A 16,832-nucleotide genomic window follows, 5' to 3' on the forward strand; every position below is an offset into this window, starting at 1 on the left:
TCTATTTATATGTTTTTGAACCTGAAACAGTGTCGTTTAAGTACAAAAGTCTGGTCCACAGTCAATGTTTTTGGTTGAGTGGTTTTGTACAAGTTTGAGGTTCAAAGTACAAGGACTGAGCATTTTAGTTTAATATTACATTTTGTCACACTTTCTATGAAGCCCACAAGTATATTTCATTATGGGGGCATGCATAGTGTATTATGATGCATTCACAATGTATTTTTGACACTATATCAACAGTTATACAGTTATAAAACTTTATAGATGTGACTTATAATGAGTTCAGCTCAACAACCAATTAAGGACTGATGGTATGCTATGATAGTAAATGCAGTATCATAGGTTATCATTGTGTGTTTCAGTGTTTGTGATAAGTGTAATGTGTTTTCATTCAGAATAATCTATATTGCAAGGTAAGTAACTTAGTAAGTAAGTAAAGGAAGTCATCATTTATCATGGCCCTCATCAGACAACCTCTAGTGTTTTCCTAAGAGCATCCAAAAGACACTTAAAAGTATAATGTTTTAGGATTGTTGATACAGTGCAAAGCCTTATGTGTGTTTTTGAATTTAGTCCTAAACCATTATGAATGCTATTTAATATATTATGAATGGGGCCATAATACATTACAAATAACACCAATATAAACTTATTGATATGATCTTTTGTTTTAATCCCATGTTGGGTCTGTGTTTATGTTTTGTTGTTTTTTAATCGTTTCCTAGGTTTGATCTGAAGACATAATCCTGAGTAAGGTTCATCTTACAAACTACAACTCCTTGAATCCACTTCCTCATGAGCTCAGGGCCTCAGCTCAATCTGCTGCAGACATGAGTGGACAGAGCTGTCAGCTCCTGGTGTCCCCATCACTGAGCATGATCAGAGGACACCAGTCCCAGTCCATCAGGATGCCCATGTCTTCCCCCCAGAGGGACAATTTTACTCCCTCCTCGGGCGTGAAAAAAAGGGCCGTTCACTCCTTTGCTTCTGGGAAACAGGACGGAGGCCATGTTGTTTTGCCATCCCTGAGTCTCCGCAGACAGGTGTTAATCAATGGGAAGCATCCAAACGTGCAGAGTGTGTCGACACAACAGCAAGTGCCTCCTCATCATCCTCCAAACACAACAGGGGCATCTGCCATACAGACACGACTGTGCTCCTCTAAAAACAGCTTCAGAGGTAAAAACACAGGCTGAACATATCAAATCAACCACGCATGTGTGAGCAAAATGCAAGTGTGACTTCACTCGCACCCGGAAAACCCTGTCTACATTTCAACTGAGACATGAGAGCCCATAAAATAATACGACGGACAAAGTGATGTTGCATTAATCTCCACCTTACCCAAATCAAAACACTCTTCTTGCTAGACCTCCTGATCTTATTTATTGAGAATTAACCGAGCATAAAACTTGTCCCTAAATTTTCTACAGAGCAAAAGTGGGAGGAGGTGAAAGGCTCATTAGTGATTAACAGAGCAGAAAGTGTCTCTAGCCTTCCCAAGTTGAAACTCACAATGTACTTTAAACTGTAGTCAAAGATCGCTATATATGATGCATTTGAGTTTAAGGTTAACAGTTAGAACTGATCTTTAATGTTTGGGCTTGTTTCCAACAGGTTGCTCTGTGTCTGGGCCTACTATCGAAGTATTTGGTCAGCCAGCTGCTGCTAACCTTACAGTGACCAGCAGTCCATTAAGTCTCGTCACAGGGCAGCGATATACTGCACCATATCCTCCATCACACCCACACGGTGTGCAGATTCCCCACACTGATGCCAGGTGGGAAATATCTATAACAACATGTAATAATGTGCTCACTTAACTTTGAAACAGATACTAATAACAGCCATGTGTTTCAGATCCTTACTGTCCAGAGAATCCCTGGCATCCACCACCCTCAGTCTGTTTGAAACACAGTCGGTGTTTAGTGGCAGACATGACTGGCCGTATGGCTACCGTGTGCTCCCTCCAGTGAGTCTACCGCCAGCCAGCGAGGGAGGAGAGCAGCTCAGCCTTTCCCCTGGCACGGCCATGTCCGGCACAACCGTGTCAGGTGGCACCAGCACCTCTGCCTCCCTGCCCTCGTATCTCTTCGCGTGTGAAGCAGGAAGCCCCAGACAGTCCCGCGCGAAGAAGAGAGCTCTTTCCATGTCGCCCTTGTCGGACGTCATGGGTATTGATTTCAACTCCATCATACGCACCTCGCCTACCTCTCTTGTGGCTTATATCAACGGCTCCCGGAGCTCTCCCGCTGCCTCCCACCCCACACTCTCACCCGTCCTGTATGAAGGTTATGGTCACTTCCTGGGTGTGAGAGGCAGCTGCATCCCCCAGGTTCATCCATGCAGCTTGCCAGGCTCCTCGCAGGCTCTGGCCCCACAAGGAGAAGGTGGTCGTATGCAGATGCTTGAAGAGGGAGGGGGTCTTGAGAGCCAGATGGCTAACATGGTGGTGGAGCAGCAGTGCCTCCCAGAGGAAGGAGGGGCAGTGGAGAAGACTTCAGAGAGCTGCAGCCAAATCAGCAACAACCTGCTGCCATCTCTAGAGCTACAGCCAATCCAAGAAGCTGCAACTCCACAGGGGCCTCCTCCACCGTACCACTCTCACCAGCACATCCACCTCACCAGACGTAACGGAAAAATAAGAGACCCTCTCGCACAGGCTCCAATGGCTCCTCCAAGGCACGGAGTAAGCTTTTTACCCCAGGTCCCGATGCTGGAGGAGGAAGAAGGAGAGCTGGAGGACTATGGGGCCCACTGCTGCAGGTGGTTGAACTGCAGTGCAGTGTACGAGCAAAAGGAGGAGCTGGTGAGGCACATAGAGAAGCTACATGTGGACCAGAGGAAGGCAGAGGACTTCACGTGCTACTGGGTGGGCTGTCCACGCAACTTCAAGCCATTCAACGCCCGATACAAGCTTCTCATCCACATGAGGGTCCACTCAGGGGAGAAACCCAACAAGTGCACGGTACAACATGCAGATCACAGAATCAGTTACTTTATATTCATACTTTCTGCGTAGTTTTCTTAGAAACAAGATTCTCTGGAAATACACAGAAACCAATCTCCCTCTTAGTCGAATGGATATTTTTTTACACATTTGAGAGAATGCTGAGTTGAGGCAGTCGAAGCAGGATCATGATGAATATCAGGGGCCCACTGAGTTCAATTCTCAGTGTTACATTCAAAGCCACAGTATCTATTTGAAAAGCTTCGAGCCTCAGGCTGCAGATAAAAAAAACCTTTTAAGGACAAATGCCTTCATGTGCTCTGTGTTTACAGCCAAGGTTTAGATCAAAAATATGGTCTCTCTCTCCTTTTAATTTAGCCTTGGGGTAATTAGCGAAGCTCTGTGATAATTGACATGGGAGTTAACTCAATTATGTAGTTATTAAATCAGCACAAAGGATGCCTAGCACTTTAGATCTGGCCTGGCACCATGGCTCTCTAGCAGCTACTGGGTCCGTCAGCAGGAGGGGGTTTAGCCAGGCCACCGTCTGACAAACTTGGCCGTGGTTCTGGGAAGGTGATGCCCCACAGTCTGGCTCTCTTAGGTCTGTGGCCAAAGAGTTGGTGTTTGTCAGCGAGCCTGATTATTGATGAATGAGTAGTTCTGTTTGTCCAAGATGGATGATCTAGTTCTTACAGATGTGTTGCAATCAAATAACGGCCCTTTAGCATGGTTATGGTTTTAAATGTGAGGTGAGTCTGGACTGTAGAAAGAAGACTCACAGCTAAGACAGCTAAACCGTGTCACAGCAGTTCGGTTAGCTAAATGTTTAGCATGCTATTAGCAATGCTAGTATACAAATGGTAGGAGCAGGTGTAGTGTTAACCATGTTCACCAACTTGTTCTAGTTTATTAGCATGCTATTGTGTTAGCATGCTAATCTTAAATCAGTCAGCACTAAACCAAATGTTAGATGAGGCTGACTGGAACAGCATTAGCTTTGCTGCTATTAAACCAACCAGGTTATTGATTATTGGACAATAATAATGTTACATTAGATAAAAGAAACAGGCGACCACCATAGTAATAACAATACATTTGAAGGGACTGTTCATTCCAAATTTCATGGCTATCCGTTGAGATATAGATAGCTGTTGCTAGATAGCTGAACAAAGTTGGTAGGATGCATTATTTGGGCAGCAGGGCTTTCATAACCAAATTTTGTACCAATCTATACAGTTGATGTTGAGATATAACACAGAAAGAGGTGAAATCTTTGACCTACTGTTGGTCCATCCATCCATCCATTATCTGTACCGCTTATCCTGGTCAGGGTCACGGGGTCTGGAGCCTATCCCAGCTGTCAGTGGACAAGAGGCGGGGTACATCCTGGACTGATCGCCAGTCAATCACAGGGCTGACACATAGAGACAGACAATCTTTCACGCTCACACTCACACCTTTAGAGTCACCAATGAACCTAACAAGCGTATCTTTGGACTGTGGGAGGGAGCCGGAGTACCCGGAGGGAACCCACGCATGCACGGGGTGGTTTTGAACCAGAAACCTTCTCACTGTGAGGCAACAGTGCTAACCACTGCACCACCGCCTACTGTTGGTGTTAGAGCAAAAGTAATGGGATCACCAAAGTCATTGGGATTCATCGTCTAGGCACCAATGAAATCTGGACCAAATTTTGAGTTAATCTATCCTGTAGTTATTCAGATTATTCGCTTAAAGCCAAAAATGTCAACCTGCTGCTAGCTCTAGTTGGACAGCCAATGGGTAAAATAATTCAGAGGGATTCATGCTATTGGGATTATAAATGACTGTACCAAATATAACTGCAACCATGTGTATAGTTGTGTATATATTTCAGATTGGACCAAAGTGATGGAACAACCTACAGACAGACAGATGGAAACTACTACCTCGGGTGCCATTAGCAGGGCTCAAAATAATGTATGGATTGTACGTGACCCTTAACTCCCTGCTTTGTTTCTCCCACTGAGAAAATACTTGAGACTTTGAAATTGACAAACCCCAGGCCAAACACGCTTCATGTCGTTGCTTTCAACAAGTCAATTATTAACCGCATGCATACCTGCAGTTGACCTTTCGTACTAAAATACTCACCTATTAGCTGAAGCGCGCTGTGTTGCCATGGGGCTGCGGTTTCTGTCTAGGTCTGTGTTTAATTAAATCTTTCAATAATATAGAAAGTATTCAGAAAGCATTGCCAAAACTACATTGATTGAAAGTGGTGTTTCTGTTACAGTAATTAACATACAGGCTAATTCTGAGTACAGAAGAAAGCTAGCACACTAGATTTATCGTTCCTGCTCTGTGGATTTTCTTCAGAGCAGGAATCAAGTTATGATGGCTGAAAGTATTTTAATCATTTAAAATTATACGCTGGTCCAAGATGTAGGACCCGGTTTTGATTGGCAGTTGAATAAACTGAAGCGTGATAAATGAAGTGCGAGCCGGCAGCAGAACAATGCAGTAGCTCTTGTTACACAGTGAACATATAGGGCATGCCCAGGCTTGTTCCTGTCATCTCACAATCTGTTTAATGATGATTTAACCGTTTGTGAGCATATCCTTGACCTGCAAGTGTGTTTGCATCTGTCAGTGTGATTTAAACAGATGGGGGTTTTTCCAAGAACGTGTTCGAAAGCCAAACAAGATTTTTTTTTACTGTCATTGCTGATTGATCCGCAGGTAATGGAAAAATGGCTTTGTCTTTGGTTTTAGTAGCTTATTTATTGTGGCGTCCATGTTTCCTTTACCACTTCAACACTGAAATTGTCGATACTTAAAGGAGCAGTTCGCCCCTGGAAAAAGCCCCTGTCAGTCAAAGCTGGTGTTCTGTGTAATCCATAGAAGCAATAATATTTAAAATTGGCGCCATAGCTGTGGAGAAAGTTGTACAAGCAGCTTGTGGTTTCACCCATTCTACATTCCTACAACACCCAGCGTGCATTGCGCCCCTCTCTCTGAAAGGAACGGCCCAGCGAGAGACACTGGAGTGAAATAATACTGTTTTCCAGTCAAGGACATTGATCGCTGCAGGCAATGGCTCAGAGCGGTACAGAATTTTGGGGTCTGCAGTCTGCATTTCAAACCTGACGATTTGAACGAGCCATGACATCGGAGGCGGCATCTTACATGTGTAGTTCAGCGAGCTCCCTGGCCTCCGCCAGATGGTGCGTTTTACATAGTCTGGCGGAGGTTTTCCAGGGCCATTTCCATTTCCATTTTTTTCTACCATAATGGCGTTAGCTCCGCATAATAGCATGATAGGACTGAGGTTGAAAATTGGCGAACTGGCCCTTTAAAACCAAAGAAGCGTTTTTTAGATTTGGTTATTTTTACTGAATTTGAAATACACATAAAATTACTCCACTAAATTTCCATAGATGAGCAAATTGTAATTCCAGTGGTTGTAATGTCACATAAGGCAGGCCAGATACAGGAGTGAATGAACTCTGTTTTGGCACCAGGAAATGATGCTTATGTACCTGTAATACATTTCCAGGTATTTTTTTTAGCATGTTACAGTGTAACATTTATAATTATTGTGCCAAAAGTCTTAAATTGTAATATTTGAAGGCTCATTTATTTTGTTTTCTATAAAATTGGAGGCATTTTCCCCACTTTCTGAGCCTCATGTTGCACCTTTCCAGGAATCTACAAATCAGTGCAGACAGGGTATGAAAGGCTAAAAATATACAGCATCAGGAAACAGGTGAAAGAAAAAGCGCAAAGAGGGTAGAAATATCCCCACTAGAGTCCGGAGTGAGCTGACCTCGCAGTGAGACTGGGCACTGCACAGACGCTGCTGGCACAGGCTGCAGCTGTCATTGTTCAGCCAGGCCATGAGTACCTGCCAGGACCTGTCAGACGCTGGCTGTAACACTGATCTACACCGAGGAGCCATGCTGCTTTCTTTTCACGGACCAAACGTCCCTCGCGACAAAGTAAAAAGCCCTGGGTGCTTTATGAGAGCTTCATGAGACAGACTGAGAGAGAAAGAGAGAGTTACACAGTTACACACTCCTGGCTTCTCCTGGAGACTTGGCAGCAGCTTTATGCTGGTGCTCGCCTGTCTGTTCACTTTGGTTTGGAGGGACTATTTATCTCTGTCTGGGCTGTTTTTCTTCTGGTACTCCAACTAAGCAGTCTGTTGATTCTCTTTTCAAACTATATTTAGGTTGGGAACATTTAGGAGCAATAAGCATAATCGAACAAAATTGGAAAGAGTGCCCCAGGGAAGCATCTTTTCTCCTTTTTTGCTTCTTTACTTTCCAATTAAGTCTTTTTGCTTTAATAAAATATTATATAAATACGCCATATTTATCAGTAATTATACAAGCGATCTTGCTTTTATAAAATTTCCAGAAAAAACCCCCCACAATTAATACAATATTCAAAAATTAAAGTGTAAAAACATTGATCTGTGTCATAAAAATGTTGCTAAAAGTGAAGAATATTCATCATCATAGGCTGATTGTAGTTTTGGGGAATAATCATTATCAGGAAACTGCTGTTAAAAAAGAAAGGCAGGTATTTCCATGTGGAATCCAGAGGAATGTTATTAGTGAACTATTAATGGCAAGAAACAAACGTTCACAGTGGTGTCTGAGACGTATCGGTATGCGAGGAATCTAGTCTTACAAGTAAGAATAACATAACTGGACATGGTCTGAGTGTTTTCTGCATAAGGCTGAGTAAGGACATTCCTAACCCCCTGCAAACAGGAAGAGGGAGAAATAAATTCCTGTCCTTACTGAATGATGTTTCACATATTTCAGCAGTGAGGTCATTGTGGTTGCGTGATACTGCAAAAAGAGCTGTGTCTGGTTTGGATTACTGTGGTGTTAGTATTGGACTCATAATCGAGTGCAAAGCCTCAAGTGTGATGCTGTTAAACATGTATAATGTAGCCTTCGAGTTTTCTAAAGAATAGTCTTCTGTAAGTGACCTTCTTTTTTTACTGTAATTGATGGCTCCTGACTGCTGTCAAGGTGATGCAAAGTGAAGGGCTGAAAACACAAATGGCAAGGCAGTGATGTGTGTTTAAACACTGACCCCTGCTGGTGACACACACAACCATCACATTTGGGTTTAATAATTGGAATGTTTTTAAGGAAGGTTTTAAACTGAATTGTGCAAATGGAAACCCCATCACTAATCCTTGAGGATCACCTGAAGATGAATTCTTGGTTCATTTAAAGTATGCTCTTTTTGACAGCACAAAGGCTCATATTTCTAAATAGTTAAACCATTTTAAGATCCCATTATCAATGTGACAACAGTTCATAGTAATAGAAGTGCATAAAACACCAGAAGAAAAAGAAAATAGGTGAGAAAAAAACATGCAGGGAGTTCCAGCTGTGAATAGATGACACAAACCTTTGCATTGTCTTTCCCAAACATTTAGCCCCCTTAGCTTTTTCCTACTTGCCTGTCAACCACTAACCTAATGTAGCAGTGAGCGCTCAGGGCTAACTTGAGTGAGACTAAATGAGAGTAAGTTATTAAATTTAAAAGGGTTTTTTATATACTTTCCTCTTTCTCTCCCTCCCACACACTGAGGTCAGCGAGCCTTTGTCTGCAGTTGACAGCTCACAAGCTCATAGCCCCTGGTGCAACATCAGGTTGGAGACGCTTGTATTGTCTGTTGTACTAGACGGAGCCCGCAGCCAAAAAAAGGACCTCAAATGACTGACCCCGCAAGCGTCTTTTAAATGCATGAAGTAGAAATACTGCTAATTGCAATGGACCTCTTCTTTCCCCATGTTTGTATGCGGTTACAGTTCGAGGGCTGCAAGAAGGCTTTCTCCCGGCTAGAAAACCTGAAGATCCACCTGCGCAGCCACACGGGGGAGAAACCGTACCTGTGTCAGCACCCTGGATGTCACAAGGCCTTCAGCAACTCGAGCGACAGAGCCAAACACCAGCGGACACACCTGGAAACAGTAAGTGGAAGCCTCACACACACACACACACACACAAAAATACAGTATGCATGGTATTTAAATGTGCACGTGCGTCTTTGCCTTTGTGTGTGGTTGTGCAGAAGCCGTATACGTGTCAGGTGCCCGGCTGTGAAAAGCGTTACACTGATCCCAGCTCCTTGAGGAAACACGTGAAATCGCACTCAACTAAAGAACGACAATTACGGAAGAAGGTACATACAGTGCATGCTGTAACTCCACCATTATTCTTACAGCTTTTCCTCTCTCAGAACTACTACAATTCTTTTTAGAAATAAAGGGGAACTCAGCCAACGTGCTAATGTCTGCAGAATTTAGTTGACTGATATTAAAAGAATAGACATTAGCATGCTCCAGGTGGTTGAAATTCATTAGTGATGATCGTATGTTGACATCGCTTCCTCAACTTTACACCTATAAAAAAGAAAAGCTGCATTAACAACTCTTAAATATGTCCATCATTGTTCTTTAATTGGCTCTAATTGGCTAACCGTATCTGCTATCTATATTCTCTCTATAATGTTCCATCCCACTCTGCAACTTCACTCTTCAAGAAGAAGATGTAATTCACTTTAACTTACATCCAGGCGTGTGTGCAGTAAGATCACACAGGTGGCTTGTCAAACAGAGCTAGATTATACAAGAATACACATGATTACATTGTTTGTCATATCTTTCCTCTTTTAAACCACCTGTATTTCCACTTAAGGAGACTCCAGATCAAATGTTCACATCATGGCACTGCAGTGTAGCCGCTAAGATTTTTTGCATGTGTGTTTGAGATGTATGATCTTTAGCTCTCACTGAGGTGATGTCACCATAGATACAGACAAAGACAGTGGGTAGTTGCTAAAAAAAGTGTCATTTTGCAAAGTCTCCCACATGCACAACTTCTTTCATTTAACTCAAATAAATGTGATTTGATTTCCAGATACAGCGCACATTATATATACGCCTATCCACGACCACTGCAGAATCAGATATTATAAACTATAACAACCCACCCACACAAGCATCCAACTGTGGTTTCTTGTCTTAAATGACAAACTCAATGTTTGATACTATTTATGGTTTTTCATTTTATTCTTCTATAGTCATTAAATGTAATTACACTGATTAGTTACCTCTCTGTCAGTGGTGGAGTTCGCCATTCCTGTGATGGATAGAAATTACATGCACATGCAAAGAGATTCAGATACTGGACATTGCTATTAAAGCTCCTGTGAGGAGTTTTTTGCTGAAACAGACTGAAATTAATTCTGATGACTCTATTTGACCTACAAAAGCAAACCAGACCATCAGCGACAAGATTGATTATTTATATATAGTTATTTTTAATGCCTGAAACTGCTGGTGGGGGGTAGGTCTCAGACAAAGCGATTAACTGCATGCTGCCTTTGTTTACATTGATATGAAGCTGTGTCCCAATCCAGGGGCTGCAGCCTTCGAAGGAGGCGGTCCACGGATGATGCTCTGTTAAAAGCTGTTCGTAGCCTGTGTAGACTGTTAAAGCCAAAACTCAAATGAGACGGTCTGGTCTATGGAGTATTTCCTGTTTGCGTCACCAGCTGTTACCCATGCCTCACCAAATGCTGCTCCTGTCGCCTAGCAACAGGTAGCTAGCGGGCTAACTGGCTAGCATAACTAACGTCAAGTAATTTAACCTATTATTTTAAAGTTAATTTGTCTCAAGAGCCCTTTTGTTTTTTATAAACGTGTGACACTAGCTATTTGCGATTTGAGTTGAAACGTTTGTTCCTCGGCCGCATAAAAGTCCACCATTTCGTTTGAATTCTTTCATTTTTCTAATGAGAATGGGACTTATTACAAACATATTATTAATGTTAAAGTGTATTAATAAGATTCTCTTAGCATCAACAGTAACCACAGGAGTCACTAAATCAACCACAAGTGAAATTGTAACGAATAAACCTTTAAACTTGAGCACAAAGAACCATAAATATGACTTCCTCAGAAATATTTACAATTTTAAATTGTGATTTTCTTCTTCTTCTTCTTCTTCTTCTGCAAGTTAATGACTTGAGGCATGATGACTTGGGTGACATGAGTGTGTTCATAAGATTGAATGTTAGCTGTTAAATATATAAATTTATATAATTCAAAGTTTCTGTCTATCAAGTGTGTATGCAGCGCAAACTGGGAATCATGATTGGATGACTCAAAGAGCTCCCCGGTATGTGATTGTCATGATTGGATGACTGGCCGTCAGTCAAACTCCTCGCTATGGCAACAAGCAACATCAAAAAGACCCCCGCTACCTTATGTTTTTTCACCAAAGAGAAGCCTCATCAGTCGTACTCGTTACTACTCAATACGATCTCAGACCAGACCATCATCATGGCTGATATAAATTGGCCAGTAACATAATTATTAGACGGGCTACCAACACCTTGTCTTTTGTCTTGACCGGATACTACAGGTAAGAGTGCTGTATCTTGGGTGGAAAAAATGTGACTTGACTCGGGACATGACTTGCCTCTACTAAGGACTCGACTTGACATGACATAACCTGTGATATGACTGGACTTACCCAAGAAAAAATGACTCGAGACTTGCTTGAGACTTGGATCAAATTACTTGAGACTTACTTGGGACTTGAGCAAAGATGACTTGGTCACAACACTGACTTTGATAGAAGGCAGTGGAACTAAAGATATATAGAGAGAGAGACAAAGCTATGCAGCAAAGTGTTCGTCCAGATTTCCATCTAAGACACCTTTTGTAGTTTTTAAATAAATTAAGATTAATTCCTAGCCCCGGCTAATAAAAAGAGACTTTTATTTTGATGGTCAGCTCCAATGATGAAGCTATTTAGAAAACAAGAAGTACAAATGGTAACCTGCCAGAGGAAATAATGATTCTCAAGTGTTATAAAGTCAGATGTAACCTGAGAATGTGTTTTTGTAAATATCTGGAAAAGTCTAGAAAAATCAACACAACAGAAAAAGGTTTAGTGCACCAAAACAAAGCACCATAAATGAGTAAAAGAAGTAATATTGTAGACTGTATTAGCATTATAAAACCACAGTATTTAAAGAGTATTTGGCCAGAATCCCATTTCTGTTTATGTAATTTTCCATTTCTCCAGATGAAATCCTCGGCTGGTGTGACCCAGGACACACTGTCGGACTGTTTAACCATCCACGCGCTACAACCGAGCCTTTCACCTCCGGCAAGGATAGACAACAGCATGAACTCTTCCCCTGGTGCATCCCACGAGTCTTTCTCTGGTATGTATAAGCCCTTGCTCTTTGCATTAAAATATATAATAAAACTAGATACTTATATAATAGGTTTAGATTTACCCTGTAGTGGCCAGCCCTGAAGTGTCTGTCATTATTGTTCCCCAGCTGCTCCACAGGGACAAGACTCCTCCAGCAACCCTCACCTGGCCCTGTTATGCTCCTTACAAGATAATTACAGGTACTGAGGATTTTTGTTTGTTGTTGTGTTAGGTCGCTCTGATTTATATTTTAAATTATTAGAAAAAATTCGAAGTCAGAGAATCCCTTAACAAATGACTTAGACTATTTTACTGTCTTTTTTATTTTTTGCATATAATGTGTTGAAAAACCCTCTAAAATGCTCTTTTCTGTAATATAAATATATAATGTGTTAAGGTTCACATTCTGAACCCTATTGATTTAAATGTTTTTGAACTACTTTGGAATGTTCACTTTTCAACAATATTGACCACACAGGGGCCATTTTCCTCTGATGTCATGCTAAGGTTATGCTGCTGTATTTCAGTTTGTAAGTCGCTTATATTTATGGTACGCTACAAATCTTTATAATTTCACAGCTTCCAAATTGATCAGCAACACAAATTACGATGAACAGTGAAAATCTGGCAGGAATTAAGCCCGATTCTATGTTAACACACCATATTTGATAGCCAATTAGCTAGGGTCTGATAACAGCTAACGTTAGCACTCAGCCAATTACTAGCTAATATTACTGTTAGCTAGGAAGTGGTTGAAAGCTAACATCACTGTTTGGTAGTTGTTACAGGATACTAAATAGGAAAGCCGTCAATTCTTAGCTATCGTAATGTTAGCTAGGAAGTTATTGAATGCTAACATTAGCTGTAGCTGTCTAACGTTAGCTAACTGGTTATCAAATATGTTGTTTAACTTTAAAGACTTTGCTTGTAGCTCAACCTGGAAGCAGTGAAATGATAATAATTGTCCGACATTTACATAACTCACAATCTAGAATACAGTGGCAACAGGATTTAAAATCCCAACCCCGCGTGTAATGTTGGAGGAAAATGGCTGCCATGTGAATATGTTGGATAGGAGTCAATAGTTGGAACCGTTTGCTTAACTCAGCAAGCCAACTAGTAATTTCTTTTCATTTTGTGATCCCATTGGCTCAGTTAGCGCTCTAACAAAGCCTGTTTTAAATGCTTCACGAATCTTTTTTCTCCCTTTTGATGATTTGAATCAATCAACTTAAACATTGGTTGTCATGGCTTTGAGTCTATAAGCTCATAATTAGAATAATCAGTTTAGAAGAAAGCGCTGGTTTGTACCCTGTTAAAGGAGTCTAAAGGGTTGTTTTTTTTGTTTTTGGTGTGTGTGGGTGGTTGGATGCTATTGCTAGCAAGAAGCTGTACAGGTCGGGGATGGCTAGCGACACATTTCCCCGGTCAACCCGTAGGAAAGCATCCCTTCATCTATACACTTCAAAGCATGTGATAGAGTATTTCTGTCATTCTGAGCAGCCAGATGCTCATGGCTCCTCACAGGCTTTGATTGTTCTCGTATCAGCGGTAGGCCAAAGCATTCACTGCAGGATTCTGGGTAGACAATTGGCCTGTGAAAGCAGACCTCGCCTTGCCTCATTGGTCTCGACCACTGGTATTAATGGATGCTATAGCCACCGACAAGAGCGGCTGAGGAATTCAATAAGTGAATCATAAAATCTAAAAAATACCATTTAAGGTCCAGCGGGAGAAGAGAGACGCTGTAATTACTTTTTTAGATGTTAAATCGATTGTGAAATCCTTGTTGCCATTTTCCGTAGCCTACACTCTGGTGGGATTCCTTTGGGTTCCCATTCAGCGCGCGTATATTGTCAGCAAACTCTGGCTCCTTCAATAATCCCTGCAAACATGTTTCATGGCCAAACCTAACAGCAGGGGAGTAGGCTGCCATGACCACTGAACAATATTTAAGTTAAGTTGTGTGATCCTTTTTATTTCACAATGGGTTAATTAAAGCTGAAAGTACAATCTTTAATGTTGTAGCAATTAGCAACAAAGGTGTAAAATTTCGGTAAACATTTACTGAATTGTTGTACTTCTATGCAGGCCAGACTCAGAGAAATGAAACGTAACATGCTTCCTATTTAAGCTGATTACACTCATAACAAAGTCTGGAGGAGGAGTTTTTATCCATTATCCATGTAATGAAGGAACAAATGTACCATAAATTGCCCGTGGAAAGCCTCTAGTGCTACTAAAGCAATCGCAAAAGAACGCTTGATAACTACAGTAAGGTATTTAAAAAGAGAGTATGATAGCCTCTATTGGTGATTACTTAAGAAGAAAGAAGAAAAATACAACTCTCTGATGTACTGTAGTTTACCTGTAGAATATTTGAATTGTACAACAGTTAGTTCCGACCAAGTAATCTGATTGGTCAAGAGCCTTTCCATAAGTGCTGATATAGAGTACAACACCACTGGGACTTTTCACGCTGTATCACTCCGCCTCAGCCAGGTGTTCTGAATACTGTTAATTAACATTACAGCAGACCATGTATGTCTACGTTAATCAAGCTGGTACCTCTGAATCACACAGCAGACTCTTATTTCACTGGTTGCTTGATAAATTAAAACAAACGGATAAATGTACAAAGTAGCTGCTCTGTGGTAACTTTCAGACACAGAGTGCAGGAGAATGTTTGGGTTGCTTGGCAACAAAAGTCCAGTAACTATTTGAGTTGGTGGAGCAAAAAATGATAATCTGTTGTTTTTTACTTCTATTTGACCAAATCACAGCAGTGCTGATATTCAGTATAACGTCACTCCCTCTTGTGTCATATTGCTTAATTATAGTATGGTATCCTAGTATACAGCAATCATTAATTCCAATCAGTAGGCAAACCTTCTCAATAAGAAATATTTTCTAGATTTAAAAAAGTAGATACACTTTACATCAAATTAAATGCTCTATATTCTTAGTTGCATAGCTATTATTTTGAAATAATAACTTCATGAGAGTGCATCTGAACTGTCTACAGCTCCACACATGTATTGTTGCTTTTCTTAATCCTACAAACTGATTATTTAATGCAGTCTGAAATATTTCAGGTGTGTTGATCCTTCCCCTCACCAGCTCTTCCCCGGGGACCAGTGCGGGTCTTGCTCTTCCACCTGCCTCCCCCATCCTCCCACCGGGACATCCCTGCAGAACAACTGCGATCTGAAGCACGGCAGGCAGCCTCCTGATCTCGCAGATCACAACCCAGGTACTCACAGATTTATCACCAGTGTATTCTTAAGGCTTTTCAAATACATGCAAATACAGGTTTACTATTCAGAGGTTTAAAGTGCAGTCTTAAAGCAAACATAAGCAAAGGTCTCAGAGGTTTAACAATCTGTTTGAACAGATTTTCACACATGCAATATATCTTAATGATGTGTGGCAGGTGGCTGGTGATTTTCTGGTTAGACAGAATCACACAGCTCCACTCTATGTGCCTTTAAATAGAAATCACCTCTTTTCCCCTCGGAGTTGACAGCCGCATTGATGTTGACAAGGTGTTCACGAACACGCTATTTAGCTTAAACTGCTAAGATAAAGACGGGGGTTTTAAAGGCAGAAATGCACATTAGTTTCATTTTTGAGGCTGAATGCTGCTTTTTACTGGACTGTATAATCTAAGGAGAGAAGCTTTAGACTCTAATTGAATTTCTTTTCAATAGGGATAAAAAAAAGAGGCTCTCTCATTTATCCTTTAGAGCTCACTGGGCGGATGAAGATGCTATATTCATCTCCACAATATGCCGGGATCACAGCACAGACAACCTCGAGTCACCTGATGCAAGATGATGCCTTTGGTGACAGCCTCGCTCCAGCAGTCAATAATCCCAATGGGGTGGCCTCTTTACAAACAGCTCTTTCCTGTCATACAGGTAATGAAAAAAATTGCTCCAGGATGAGCTTTTTACTGCAATTGGATTTCATAACTCTTGCTTTGCATATTCATATAAATGTGTGTGTTTGTGTTTTGCGTGTGCATCTGCAGGATTTGAAGTCCACAGCGACGCGCAGGATGTAGCTCCTGATCAAGGAGTGCAAGGAGGGGATTTCTTCAGTTTGGTGGACCACTGCACAAGTCAGGTCTCCTGCATATATACAGAGGGATGATATTATTTAATTGTGGGGTTGTGTTCCTTTGCACTGCTTAAAATGTTGTCAGTTGGTAAATAGGGAGAACACTTTTATGTAAAAGAATGCTTAAATAATCTAAAGCTGTGTTTCCACCAAAAGAGACCAGAACTTTTAGTCCCCTGAGCTTTTTTAATAAGGTTCCTCTGGTCTGTTGTTGTCTGCGTTTCCGCTGAGGTTTAAAGACCCGGGAAGAGTAGGTTCCACCCATGCCATCTTTATCCATAAAAATTGTCACAACCGCATAACCCTTTTTTAACTTATTTAAAAATCACCTGCAATTCTGCATTAAGACCTTTTCTAATTGAATCTAATGCACTCCTGTATTATTTACTGAGCTTCCTGGATAATAATGGTGAAATTGACTGCTGATCTCGACCAATCAGAAATCCCCCCCAATGTCCCTGTACTTGCAAAAAGTACTACCCAGGGAAATATGTCTGTGAAGGTTCTCAGT

At 41.3% G+C, this 16,832-nt stretch overlaps 1 protein-coding gene across 1 annotated transcript; it reads left to right on the plus strand.

Annotated features, from left to right (window-relative positions):
* Positions 1–833: 833 nt before the first annotated feature.
* On the plus strand, positions 834–16,354 carry glis3 (GLIS family zinc finger 3). Its single transcript, XM_069673823.1, has 10 exons — positions 834–1,182; positions 1,621–1,783; positions 1,864–2,971; positions 8,776–8,937; positions 9,039–9,149; positions 12,065–12,206; positions 12,327–12,399; positions 15,295–15,452; positions 15,946–16,119; positions 16,233–16,354. Exons 1-10 carry the CDS (start codon positions 834–836, stop codon positions 16,352–16,354), a joined length of 2,562 nt encoding a protein of 853 aa, XP_069529924.1.
* The last annotated feature ends 478 nt before the right edge of the window (positions 16,355–16,832 follow it).

Source organism: Semicossyphus pulcher, unplaced genomic scaffold (genome assembly GCF_022749685.1).
Source record: "Semicossyphus pulcher isolate SPU_LCO1_2020_fin unplaced genomic scaffold, fSemPul1.0.p SCAF_22, whole genome shotgun sequence".
Lineage (NCBI taxonomy): Eukaryota > Metazoa > Chordata > Actinopteri > Labriformes > Labridae > Semicossyphus > Semicossyphus pulcher.

Excerpts from the sequence above, each read along its gene's own strand:
- glis3 (XM_069673823.1), top strand. The coding sequence starts at position 834 with ATGAGTGGACAGAGCTGTCAGCTCCTGGTGTCCCCATCACTGAGCATG. Across the intron at positions 1,183-1,620 it reads CTCTAAAAACAGCTTCAGAG|GTTGCTCTGTGTCTGGGCCT; the intron begins GTAAAAACACAG and ends TGTTTCCAACAG. Across the intron at positions 1,784-1,863 it reads ATTCCCCACACTGATGCCAG|ATCCTTACTGTCCAGAGAAT; the intron begins GTGGGAAATATC and ends CATGTGTTTCAG.